Raw genomic sequence first — 11,587 nt, 5'->3', positions numbered from 1 at the left:
ACCATGAAATTTGATTCTACTTGCAGAGTACTCATGCTAACTAGCTGTACTTCATGTTGATGAATGAATCCCGATTCTATCAAAAAGTACTCCCCCCAAAACAAAAACCGCGACTGCATGGTCGTCTTCAATGCCACCACCTTGTTGTTAGAGCATTTACATATGATGATCGTGGAAATTAATAGAATGCTATCTATGTACATGTACGTAGAGTCTAGAACACAAAAAACCCAAAATTTTTCACCGGTTAGCCAGATCATGTTTAATATTCTAAAAACGTTCAGTATATTTTACGAAGTAGATTGAAGGAGTTTTTTTTTTTTTTTTTTTCAATATGAACATGGAGAGAGTTTTTTTACGTAAAATAGAACTCCTTATTCTAAATTGTATAAGCTTTGGGATTTATATTTAGAAAAAAAATATTAAGTATATATATCTGATCAATAAAAAAGTGAATAAACGAGATCTATCTTCCATTTATTTAGGAAATATAAAATGATTTTTCCAACCGACGTAAATTCTTTTAAGATTTAACAAGCTAGCTAGAGCGTTATTGTGAGCTTTTTTATAGAATCTTTCAGTTGACTTGGGCAGACATTTCGTCAAGACAGATAAAAAGGGTATGAGCATATGATATGAATATTTATAACACTTCACTTAAGTTACAGTATTTGATTTTTCACGTCAATAATAATATTGCAGGAAAACTTAAGGTTGATTCACATTTTTCTACCTCAATATTTACAACAATTAAATAATTATTGATTCTGTTACAAATTAACTTGTTTCATGATCTCCAAAATAATAAATAGAGTTATACTTCTTACAAATTTGTCATGTGTATATTAATTATGTGTATATCGATTACAGTTATAAGAGAAGACAATAGATGCATGAATATTAATCTTTTGTGTCAATTGACGCGATAGACCGTGGTGATTAGTGTTACAGTCATAAAGACATTCTATAAAAGCATATTCATAAATTGATGTGACTTCATTTGATATGTCATGTTGTAAATTTATATTTGTGTGTGGAGAAAGTATTTTTCCAATTAAATGATATGTTGTTGTTGGAAAAGTCAGAAAACAAGTTTTTTACAATATAACAGCCATGCTACCCATAAGGTTCACATCCTGTATACTTACTTAAAAACATATCTTGTTACCTTTTTATCCTATTTTACTTATAAATAAGTCTGGAATCATTTTCATTACGTGAGTAAAAAAATAAAATGACATATTTTTAAATAGGTATACAGAATGTGAGAGTTATGTCTAGAATTTTTTACGATATAATTTGTAACAAATGACAAGCTCAAAACAAAGTAATAAATAATATTTGATGACACTCGACAACGAAGCCTCTAATTGACGAGGGTGATCAAAAGGAGATCATCCATTTATCATGAACAATATTTAACGCTGAATTTATGTTGGTTAACAGAAACGGATTCCAATAGAGGAAGTGTTTGGGCAGTTGAAATGCACAAGGGAAGGTCTAACGTCAGAGGAAGGAGCCTACAGGATTCAAGTTTTTGGACCAAACAAAATAGAAAAAAAGAAGGTCGGCCATTGCAAATTAAACCTTTTAACCTCCGCCCGCATTTTTGTTGTCTTGTAATTTTCTTTTGTTCTGACATGCAATATTAATGGTTTCCTGTTTTGCTACAGGGAAGCAAAATTCTCAAGATTTTGGGTTTCATGTGGGAACCCTTATCTTGGGTCATGGAAGCTGTTGCCGTCGTGGCTATTGTGTTGGGAAATGGTGGCGGAAAGGCCCCGGATTGGGAGGTTTTTGTCGGTATCGTTTTCCTGTTGCTGATCAACTCCACAATCAGATTTAATGGAGAAAACGATGCAGCTGCAACTGCACGACATTTGGCTGGTCTTGCTCTCAAGACTAAGGTGAAAAACACATTTTTACAAACCTCGTATGCGTGAAAGTTGGTGATGCTATTATTCTCCTTCTCTAACATTTTGATTTTATTTGAACCTTTTCTTCTACTCACTTGAGACTTGAGGTGACAAAATGCAGGTTCTGAGAGATGGTGGATGGAGCGAACAAGATGCTGCAATCTTGGTGCCAGGAGACATTATCAGCATTAAACGGGGAGATGTCATCGCTGCTGACGTTCGTCTTCTTGAAGGAGATCCACTTAAAATTGATGAATCTGCTCTAACTGGAGAATCCCTTGCTGTCACCAAGAACCCCTCAGATGAAGTATTTTCTGGCTCAACATGTGAAAAGGGTGAAATAGAAGCAGTCGTGATTGCCACAGGAGTCCACACCTCTTTCGGTAGAGCTGCCCATTTGGTGGACACCACCAATCAAGCTGGGAACTTCCAGAAGACTATATCTACAATTGGTAATTTCTGTATTTGTTTGGTTGCTATCGGGATTATCATTGAGATTATAGTCTTCTACCCAATACATCATCGCACTTATAGGGCTGGAATTGAAAATCTGCTGGTTCTCTTGATCGGGGGAATTCCAATTACCATGCCTACTGTTTATTCTATCACGATGGCTGTTGGTTCCCGCAGGCTCTCTCAGCAAGGTGCCATCACAAAGAGAATGACTGCCATTGAGGAAATGGCAGGCATGGATGTTCTCTGCAGTGACAAAACTGGGACTCTAACTCTCAATAAGTTGATCGTTGATAGAAAATTGATTGAAGTGTTTGCAGAGGGTGTGGAGAAAGAGCATGTTATCCTTATGGCAGCAAGGGCTTGTAGGACTGAAAATCAAGATTCCGTTGATGCCGCTATGGTAGGAATGCTTGCAGATCCAAATGAGGTACGATTTTGGAGTTCTTTCCCACATTATTATTGATTATTTTGATTCACCTAAGATAATCATGCTGCACCATTATGCTGTTTATAATTGGGTAGGCAAGAGCTGGTATCAGAGAGGTTCATTTCCTTCCATTCAACCCTGTAAATAAGAGGACCGAACTGACCTACGTTGATGAAAATGGAAACTGGCATCGTGCTAGTAAAGGTGCTCCTGAGCAGGTAACCTTGTCTTTCCTATTTTGTCCTATGGAGCAAACAATTTTATACTATTTAGTAATTAATGTGCTTAATCTCTTTAAAACAGATATTAGCCCTTTGCAACTCTGAGGAGGATGTTAGGAAAAGGGTTCGTGCATTGATTGATAAGTTCGCTGAAAGTGGACTTCAATCTTTTGCTGTTGCAAGACAGGTTACAATTGAAGCATTTATGTACATCTGATGCTGAGTTGGTTCAATACCTAATTTGCTTGTTGCCTTCACGATTTGTCTGCAGGAAATACCAGATAGAACAAAAGATAGCCTTGGGGACCCGTGGCAGTTTGTTGGTTTGCTGCCTCTGTTTGATCCCCTTAGGCCTGAGAGTGCAGACACCATCAAAAGAGCGCTTAACCTTGGTTTAAATATCAAAATGATCACGGGTAAATCTCATTCAAGCACCAGTTCCCTTAATCCTTGCATGATTTTTTTGAAGTTTTTCTTTTCTTTCATTTGCGTAAGATTTATAAACTTTTGTCTCAATTTACAGGGAACCAGTTAGCCATTGCCAAGGAAACAGGTCGGAGGCTTGGAATGGGAGCAAACATGTACCCCTTTTCTTTATTATTTGGCCAAGTAAATGTTGCTTCAATTGCAGCCCTCCCCCTAGATGAGTTGATTGAGAAGGCTGATGGATTTGCTGAAGTTTCTTCAGGTATATGTGCGCGCGCGCACACGTGTTTATATTATAATACTATATTATTCTTATCATATGATCCACTTATAATTCTTTTCAAATTAATTTATAAGCATCCCTTGTTGCATGCTGCAACCTAAATTCCTCGTCTTCTTCATGAACATCACTGTTTTTCCAACATCAAATTCTTATGTCCCTGACAAAGTAATGAATGATGTATATTAATGAACAATGTAATCCTTAAGATTCAAGGGTATGTCTTCTTTGTTAACTTTCCTTTGAAATTGGTAGAACACAAATATGAAATTGTGAAGAAGCTGCAAGAGAGGAAACACATCTGTGGAATGACAGGAGATGGTGTCAACGATGCCCTTGCTTTAAAGAAAGCAGATATTGGAATTGCTGTTGTTGAAGCTAGTGATGCTGCTAAAAGTGCTTCGGACATTCTTCTCACTGAACCTGGTTTGAGTGTTATTATAAGTGCTGTGCTGACCAGCAGGATTATTCTCCAAAGGATGAAGAGTTACACTGTTAGCAAACATTCATCTTCTTTGATTGATGAGGGTTAACATTTAGTTATATCAAGAGGTGTCTAAGCTCTGTCTTGTCTTGTTTACTCTCTTGCAGATTTATGTAGTTTCAACCACTATTCATAAGGTGGTAAGTAAACCGATAATTTAAGTTGGAGATGTTTATGCTGAATTTAGAGGTTCCATTGGGTTATGATATCTCTATTTTAATTTTTCTCAATCTGGCAGTTTGCCTTCATGCTTATTGCTCTCATGTGGAAATTTGACTTTGCACCTTTCATAGTTCTAATTATGGCCATCCTAAATGATGGTGAGACATATTTTTATGTCCTTGTGAATCTCTCTCTTCATACATTTTACCATGACTAACATATCATGACAATGATTCTGGTTTTTTGCATTACCATACACTAGGTACAATCACGACAATATCAAAGGACCGGGTGATGGCATCTCCACACCCAGACCGCTTGAAGCTGAGAGAAATTTTTGTTTCTGGAATCATGCTTGGAGGTTGCTTGGTGCTAACGACAGTGATATTCTTTTGGGCTATGTATGAGACTGATTTTTTCACGGTAATTATATATGCTTGTTTCTCTTGTTAATCAATCATGATAGTAGTTTGGGCAGTGGTAGAACGAGATGGAACTTAAGAAAAGTTGGAGAAATTACTCATATCAATCAACAAACAATACCACAATTCATTGAAGTTGAAAGTGTCCCTAGAATTCTATTTATGCAAATCTACTTACCCTTCTTTCTTATATTAGTTTTGTGTTGAGGATGTACTTAAACTCAATGGGAAATCTGGTTAAATAATTTTTTAAGTTTTCAACCCCCTCTTAAATCCAATCATGGCTCTGTCACTAGTTTGGGGTACTATTTATTTAGATATTTTCTATTTAACAATTTTTGTAATGCAGGAAAGATTTGGTGTGAAGCCATTGAATGCTCACGAATTTGAAATGATGGCAGCCTTGTACCTGCAAGTCAGTATTATAAACCAGGCCCTTATTTTCATCCCAAGGCCTTGCAGCTGGATCTTCATTGGACGACCTGGACCTCTCTCGATCATTGCTTTTGCCCTTGATCAGCTGGTAGGATTTCATCTAAGAAGAGGCACCTCGCTCTATATTTTTTAGTTCCGAATGAAACTTTCCTTGTTAAACATGATAGTTTAGCTTTAAAGATTGAATCAGAATGTGGTTAGAGACTAAAAGAAGAATTCAGACAGAATTCAAAACAGACAAAATGGCTGCAGGGCTTTGGGTTATGGTGAGGAATGCTAACATATTTTTTCCAGAATTTGAGATTTCACAAAATTTCAACATTTTATCTTTGGTAAATTACCTGATTCAACATTTTGATGAAAACATAGCTCCGCAATCTTATGAATAATGTGTCGCTGTTTAGGCTTGTCCTAGAAAATTTTGTCCAAGGCTTGCCAGCCTATCATTAAACAGCAAGATTTTTGGGTGGTATTATACTATCATGGTGATTTGATTAGTCAATTTTGAAGTAGAAATGCCAAGAACAAAGCGGATGGATTCACGGTGAATCTATGATTATGCGACATTACCAATATTTGGAGTCAACTGGATTCACCTTCCATCTATATATGGTTTCAATCCACTAATTTATTTTTGTGGGATTGAAGACACTGGGTTAGGCTATCATTTCATTTGGTATGTTGCTGCTTTAGACGTTTCTAAGCGAATGGTTTCACTTTCTGTTTGACGCTTGACAGATAGCAACTCTCGTGGCTGTCTATGCAAACTGGGATTTTGCACAGATGAGAGGAATTGGATGGGGTTGGGCAGGTGTAATCTGGCTTTATAGTGCTGTAACATTTCTGGCAATTGACCACCTCAATTTTGCAATCTGCTACTTTCTGGGTGGGAAGGTTGTGCATAAGCGTCCAGGAATGGAGGTATGCTTTTGTACAAAATTATATATATATATATATATATATATTTCTAGATGATAGGCATTTTACTACTAGAAAGAACTATCTATCTTGGCTTTGATTTCATTATTTTTTATGCTTTTTTTGTGTCATATAACTAAAAGCATTAAAAGCAGAAAAACTGGAGATGGGGGTAATATTGGAAATAGCATAGGATACAACAGATCATTTTCAGAATTTGAGATTATAATTACTTGAAGAAAGAAATCTGGAAGGATAATTTTCTTGAAATATACTTAAAAAACACTTCGATTGTGTTCTTTACTCCCAGCAACAAACAGGGTTCTTTGTAATCTTTGAAAGGGTTGGTATGCAAAATTTTCTTGGGACGACTTTGTTTTGAAATTTTGATGGAATAATTTTGGGAATAAAAGGCGTTACATTTCATTTCAGTCAATGAAAATCGATCGTTAAATGTAGTTTTGTCGCTCTTTTACAGGGACAAGATTCATCACAAGAAGAGAGTTCTACACCACCTTGTTTTGACATCCACGGTTCTATCTCAAATATAATATCTATTTCCAACACAGATTCGTAAGAGGATATGTCAGAATTTGTGTTTTTTGTAATTTCCAATCCCCTGTAAGAACAATCACATATTTGATGATACGTTGTTTAATCTTCCAGTCTGATTTTTCATGTCAAACATATAATTATTGGAAAATGCTACTCTCACCACTCTATTCTACGTTGTGATTTTTTATTTTTTATTTTTTAGTTTTTTACTTAGTGATTAATAAAGTATTTTTAAATAATATTGTGATTTTTTTTTTAAATATTTAAAAGTGTTAAAAAATATATGTTAAAAAAAATCAATTATACCTAACGGTAGCTCCCAACTCCCGAGCGGTGGACGTAGCACCATCCATATATATTATAGCAAATTGGAGTGCCCTTTTTTTCATGGCATCGCCTGTTGCTTTGTTATGTAGAAACGATGGCTGATTGTCATTATACCATATCCTATTGAAGTTAAATCTCGTTTTCTTTTAGAATGGAGCTCATCTTCCGCGCTCTAGTGCCTGAAAAAAAAAAGAAAAAAAAAAAACAAGTTTAATTACAATTCAATTAAGAGAACGAGCGGTAATTACTAGATTACACTAGAATCTAGATTACAAAGTATCTATTGTTGGGTATTCAAATTTGATCTCCTTCCATATTTCCGCTAGCTCATGAATCCATTTACTAGCCTCACGAATAATTTCATTACTCTCACGAGCAAGATCATGTCCATCATTACGAGCTTGTACACATGCTTCTAGAGCTACTCGATTAGCTACGACACCGGGTGCATTTCCCCAATGGTGCCCTAAAGTTCATCCACTGAATTGTAGTACGGAATCATCTCCAAAGATTTCGGTCAAAGCATGCATATGCTAAACATGAATACCACTAAAGCCAGAAGCAGAACACCAGGTAGAGAGATCCAATCTTGAGTGAAAAAAATATTGTGGCTTCGATCTTTTTCAACAAAATCATTACATAGTAAATCAACAAAGCTTAAAGTGATTCATATTTCCCCTTCAAGTTTACCTAATACGGTACCAGAGTGAATATGATCTCCACCAAGGGAAAAGTTTATCTCCGGGTTGATGAAGATTGAAGATGAACATTCTCCTTGGATTTTAATCTCTTTGAGTATGAGTTTGAAAGTTTAAAAAATAAAAAATTACATGTTTAATAAATTTATAAAAAAAATTTATGCGCTTAAAAAATGCTTAAAGTCTATTTTTTTTTAAAAAAATTAAAAGCTTTTGAAAAGCTGCAGTTAAACAAAAATTACCTTAACTAACTTTAAATAAGATTTATGAATTTTAGTTTTCTGAGATCCACACGTGGATAGAAATTTTTTTTTCATCAGTCACTATTTACTATTCTATATCTTATATTTTATGAAAAATACCTCTATATCCTATAAAAAAAATTCTCATACTTTATAAAAAAATTATAAATATGAAATATAAGAGTGAATAACGACTGATGCATAATAAATCTCATGTGGACAATTTTGTATTTTCACAAGTAGATTGGTTTCATTCGGGCCCGGGGTTGGAGATTAAAGTTTTGAGAATGGCCCATAAATAAGAATACATGGGTCTACATCAATAGGCTTGATAACCATCGTGTGTAATGACCATATCAGGCCTTTGAGAAAGAGCCTGAGCCCACTTTTGTAAGCCCATATAACATGCTGTGTTTTCGTGTCGCACGCTCTAGTTCGTATCATTCAGATTCGTAGTAGAGACTAGAGAGCACAGCAAAATCTCCATGGAATCCTTCCCTTCCTCCTCTTCTGCTTCTTCATCCCTAATAGGCATGGCGCAAAAGACCTGGGAGCTCGAAAACAACATTATCCCAATGGACACTCCGACGACCAACCCGGACCCAGCCTCCGACGCAATTTTCTACTACGACGATGTCGCCCAGGGCAAGTTCCAGCAGGAGAAGCCGTGGGCGAACGACCCCCACTACTTCAAGCGTGTGAAGATCTCTGCCCTGGCGCTGCTGAAGATGGTGGTCCACGCTCGCTCCGGTGGGACCATCGAGGTCATGGGGCTCATGCAGGGAAAGACCGACGGCGATGCCATTATTGTTATGGACGCCTTTGCCTTGCCCGTCGAAGGCACCGAGACTAGGGTTAATGCGCAGGCAGATGCCTACGAGTATATGGTCGATTATTCCCAGACAAACAAGCAGGTATTTTTTCCCTTCTTTCTTTTCCCGATGAATCAGAAACCCTAGCTGTTCTGACAATAATTCTAGGGATCGTTTTCGTGAATTTAATAATGTTGCATTTTCAATAATTAGGCTGATTAATGAGAAACCTTAGCATCCTCTGTAAATTTTTAATTTTTACGTTGTTTTTTAAATTAATTAGGCCTTTTGTTGGGTTGATGAGTAGCTATAGGAGATGCAGTTTTGGCGTGCGTGTGCAGTTATGTGCCATAAAAGGATTTGAAAAACCTGATCGAGTGACGACTACCTTGCACGTGGAAACTTAATTTTTTTGCTGACTCCCAAGTCAATGACTGTTCTCTACATTATATCTGTCGAGATTTTGTTTTGTTCTGATTTACTACCATTACATGGTTTATGCTTGTATTGACTGAATGTTTTATCTCTAAATTGTTCACCCTCGAAACATTAATCTAAGCAAATTGTATCTCTGAAAAAGTCTTTATCACGACCCAGGTAGTATTTGTACTATTTCATGGATTTAGTTCGCTTACAGTATATGTTGATGCTGCAGGCAGGGCGATTGGAGAATGCGATTGGGTGGTACCATTCTCATCCTGGCTATGGATGCTGGCTTTCGGGAATTGATGTTTCAACACAAATGCTAAACCAGCAATTTCAGGAGCCTTTTCTGGCAGTTGTTATAGATCCAACAAGGACTGTTTCTGCTGGAAAAGTTGAGATTGGAGCATTCAGGACATACCCAGAAGGATATAAGCCTCCAGATGAGCCTGTCTCTGAGTATCAGACTATCCCACTGAATAAGATTGAAGACTTTGGTGTACATTGTAAACAGGTTAACGTCTCATTGTCTTTTGATCTTTGCAGAAACATGCTCTCCACCAACTTTATTAACTCCATTTGCATGTGTTTTTGCAGTATTATGCTTTGGATATCACTTATTTTAAGTCTTCTCTTGATTGCCACCTTTTGGATCTGCTATGGAACAAGTATTGGGTGAACACTCTTTCATCTTCACCTTTATTGGGTAATGGAGACTACGTTGCAGGACAAATCTCAGATCTGGGTAATTCCTTACTTCTTGTGCCATACAGGCTGCTTCTTTTTTATTTCAAATTACTTGTCATGGAATTGTGAAGATTAAAAAAATTAAATTGAGTTGTCTGTACCGTGCAGCTGAAAAGCTAGAGCAGGCAGAGAACCAACTATCTCACTCCCGCTTTGGACCACTAATAGCACCCCCTCCGAGGAAGAAAGAGGTCAATTTACTTATTTTGCCTTAAATTTTTAATTTTTTTTTTTTACTAAAAAATGTGCATCCATTCTGTTTCCATAGTCATGAGACGCTGAATGGCATTCAAATATGTGCTTAGCCTAGAATAATGGAGCATTTTAGGATACTTTTAATTAACCACAAGAAAAATTTTGAACTAGGGCATGCATTTTTTTTTCAATGGTGGAGGTGTTCTATTTCAATTCCAGTGATGTATGTGACTGAGATATTTTAAGTTAGTTGGGTGCAAAATGAGTCTACAGCGAGCTTTGTTGTTTGTTTCTTGTTTGTCTCATAATGGAAAAAAATCGCTATCCCTAAACCTATTTAATTTTTAACACCAAAAGGCAACGAAAGAAACAGACCTGAAGTTATTTCAAGATAGGTATACGTCCTCCTTGATGCAGACCTATATGTTCCTCTTAGAATATAATTGTGTAACCTTAGAGCTGCAGATATTACTGAACATTACAGATCTTTATCAGCTTTGTAAGCTGGCGATCATCAATCACCTCAGTGTTACCCTCCCCTGCGACACCTCTCTCTTTCTCTACCTTGGTGTTGCTCTATCTCTCCATATAATATTGAATCTAATTCCTGTATTAATTGCAGGAAGAATCTCAACTTGCTAAGATTACTCGTGATAGTGCAAAGATAACTGTGGAACAAGTTCATGGTCTAATGTCACAGGTGACTGTTCTTTTGTGCACAAAGTTAAACAGTTGGCAGTTGTTTGATGCACAGTTTATCATGTGTTCTTAAAAAATTGCATCTTTATCCTCAACTCAGGTTATCAAAGATATCCTTTTCAACTCCGTGAGGCAATCCAACAGATCTCGAACAGAGCCATCTGGCCCTGAGCCAATGATTGAAACCTGATCTAGGATACTGCTAGTGAGGCAAAAGATGAATGCATTACCTTCTTGATGCTTGATTTTCCTGGAGACCAGCTTAAGTTTTAAAAAGACGTGAAGTTCTGGAAGTTGTATTACTTTTTGTGCTGATGTAATGTAAATTATTTGCACCTCATGATTTTTTTTTTTTTAAATATTTATACAACATTTTGGTACTCCTTGACAAGGTAATCATTATCAGGGACTCTTTAAACGGTTATTTTATTTAGAAAGTAAAATCATAGAGATGAAAGTAGCGGGTTACCTTTGTACGTGGCCCGTCTCCAATGTCTGGAGTTTCATGTTGGGAGCCATTTTTTTATATATAATTATTTATGGGACAAGCTGCATATGGTTCATCATTGTCGGGGATTTCTAACTTGGGCAGGGCATGGGTTGTTGGCCTTGTCCTTTTAGTTGTATTAGGATTGTGACTGTTAGTCTGTTATCATCAACCAAATGAAGAAATTCCGAAACGATTGACACGAATATTGTAAAATTAAGAAAAAGATGAAGGTCATTTTAGAGTTGGACTGCC

The 11,587-nt window shown here is 36.5% G+C and overlaps 2 protein-coding genes across 2 annotated transcripts; both read left to right on the top strand.

The window, feature by feature from the left end:
- The first annotated feature begins 1,489 nt into the window (after positions 1-1,489).
- LOC109009578 (plasma membrane ATPase-like) lies at positions 1,490-6,861 on the top strand. Its single transcript, XM_018990100.2, has 14 exons — positions 1,490-1,566; positions 1,674-1,907; positions 2,038-2,799; positions 2,895-3,017; positions 3,103-3,207; positions 3,292-3,436; positions 3,544-3,708; positions 3,982-4,220; positions 4,318-4,350; positions 4,449-4,530; positions 4,635-4,795; positions 5,144-5,317; positions 5,968-6,150; positions 6,626-6,861. Exons 2-14 carry the CDS (start codon positions 1,704-1,706, stop codon positions 6,722-6,724), a joined length of 2,475 nt encoding a protein of 824 aa, XP_018845645.2. The 5' UTR covers positions 1,490-1,566; positions 1,674-1,703; the 3' UTR covers positions 6,725-6,861.
- Positions 6,862-8,396: 1,535 nt separating this feature from the next.
- On the top strand, positions 8,397-11,361 carry LOC109009577 (COP9 signalosome complex subunit 5a-like). The gene is made up of 6 exons (XM_018990099.2): positions 8,397-8,883; positions 9,437-9,718; positions 9,802-9,949; positions 10,060-10,142; positions 10,769-10,846; positions 10,946-11,361. Exons 1-6 carry the CDS (start codon positions 8,455-8,457, stop codon positions 11,033-11,035), a joined length of 1,110 nt encoding a protein of 369 aa, XP_018845644.1. The 5' UTR covers positions 8,397-8,454; the 3' UTR covers positions 11,036-11,361.
- Positions 11,362-11,587: the final 226 nt, after the last annotated feature.

The sequence above is a fragment of the Juglans regia genome, chromosome 11 (assembly GCF_001411555.2).
Source record: "Juglans regia cultivar Chandler chromosome 11, Walnut 2.0, whole genome shotgun sequence".
Lineage (NCBI taxonomy): Eukaryota > Viridiplantae > Streptophyta > Magnoliopsida > Fagales > Juglandaceae > Juglans > Juglans regia.
This window is presented reverse-complemented; position numbering and strand designations above follow the sequence as displayed.

What these genes read in the sequence shown, in the direction of transcription:
- LOC109009578 (XM_018990100.2), top strand. Translation starts at nt 1,704, where the DNA reads ATGTGGGAACCCTTATCTTGGGTCATGGAAGCTGTTGCCGTCGTGGCT. An exon ending in TGCTTGCAGATCCAAATGAG is followed by an intron (nt 2,800 to 2,894) that starts GTACGATTTTGG and finishes ATAATTGGGTAG; the next exon opens with GCAAGAGCTGGTATCAGAGA. An exon ending in CTTTTGCTGTTGCAAGACAG is followed by an intron (nt 3,208 to 3,291) that starts GTTACAATTGAA and finishes ATTTGTCTGCAG; the next exon opens with GAAATACCAGATAGAACAAA.
- LOC109009577 (XM_018990099.2), top strand. Translation starts at nt 8,455, where the DNA reads ATGGAATCCTTCCCTTCCTCCTCTTCTGCTTCTTCATCCCTAATAGGC. An exon ending in CCCCTCCGAGGAAGAAAGAG is followed by an intron (nt 10,143 to 10,768) that starts GTCAATTTACTT and finishes TATTAATTGCAG; the next exon opens with GAAGAATCTCAACTTGCTAA. An exon ending in TTCATGGTCTAATGTCACAG is followed by an intron (nt 10,847 to 10,945) that starts GTGACTGTTCTT and finishes TCCTCAACTCAG; the next exon opens with GTTATCAAAGATATCCTTTT.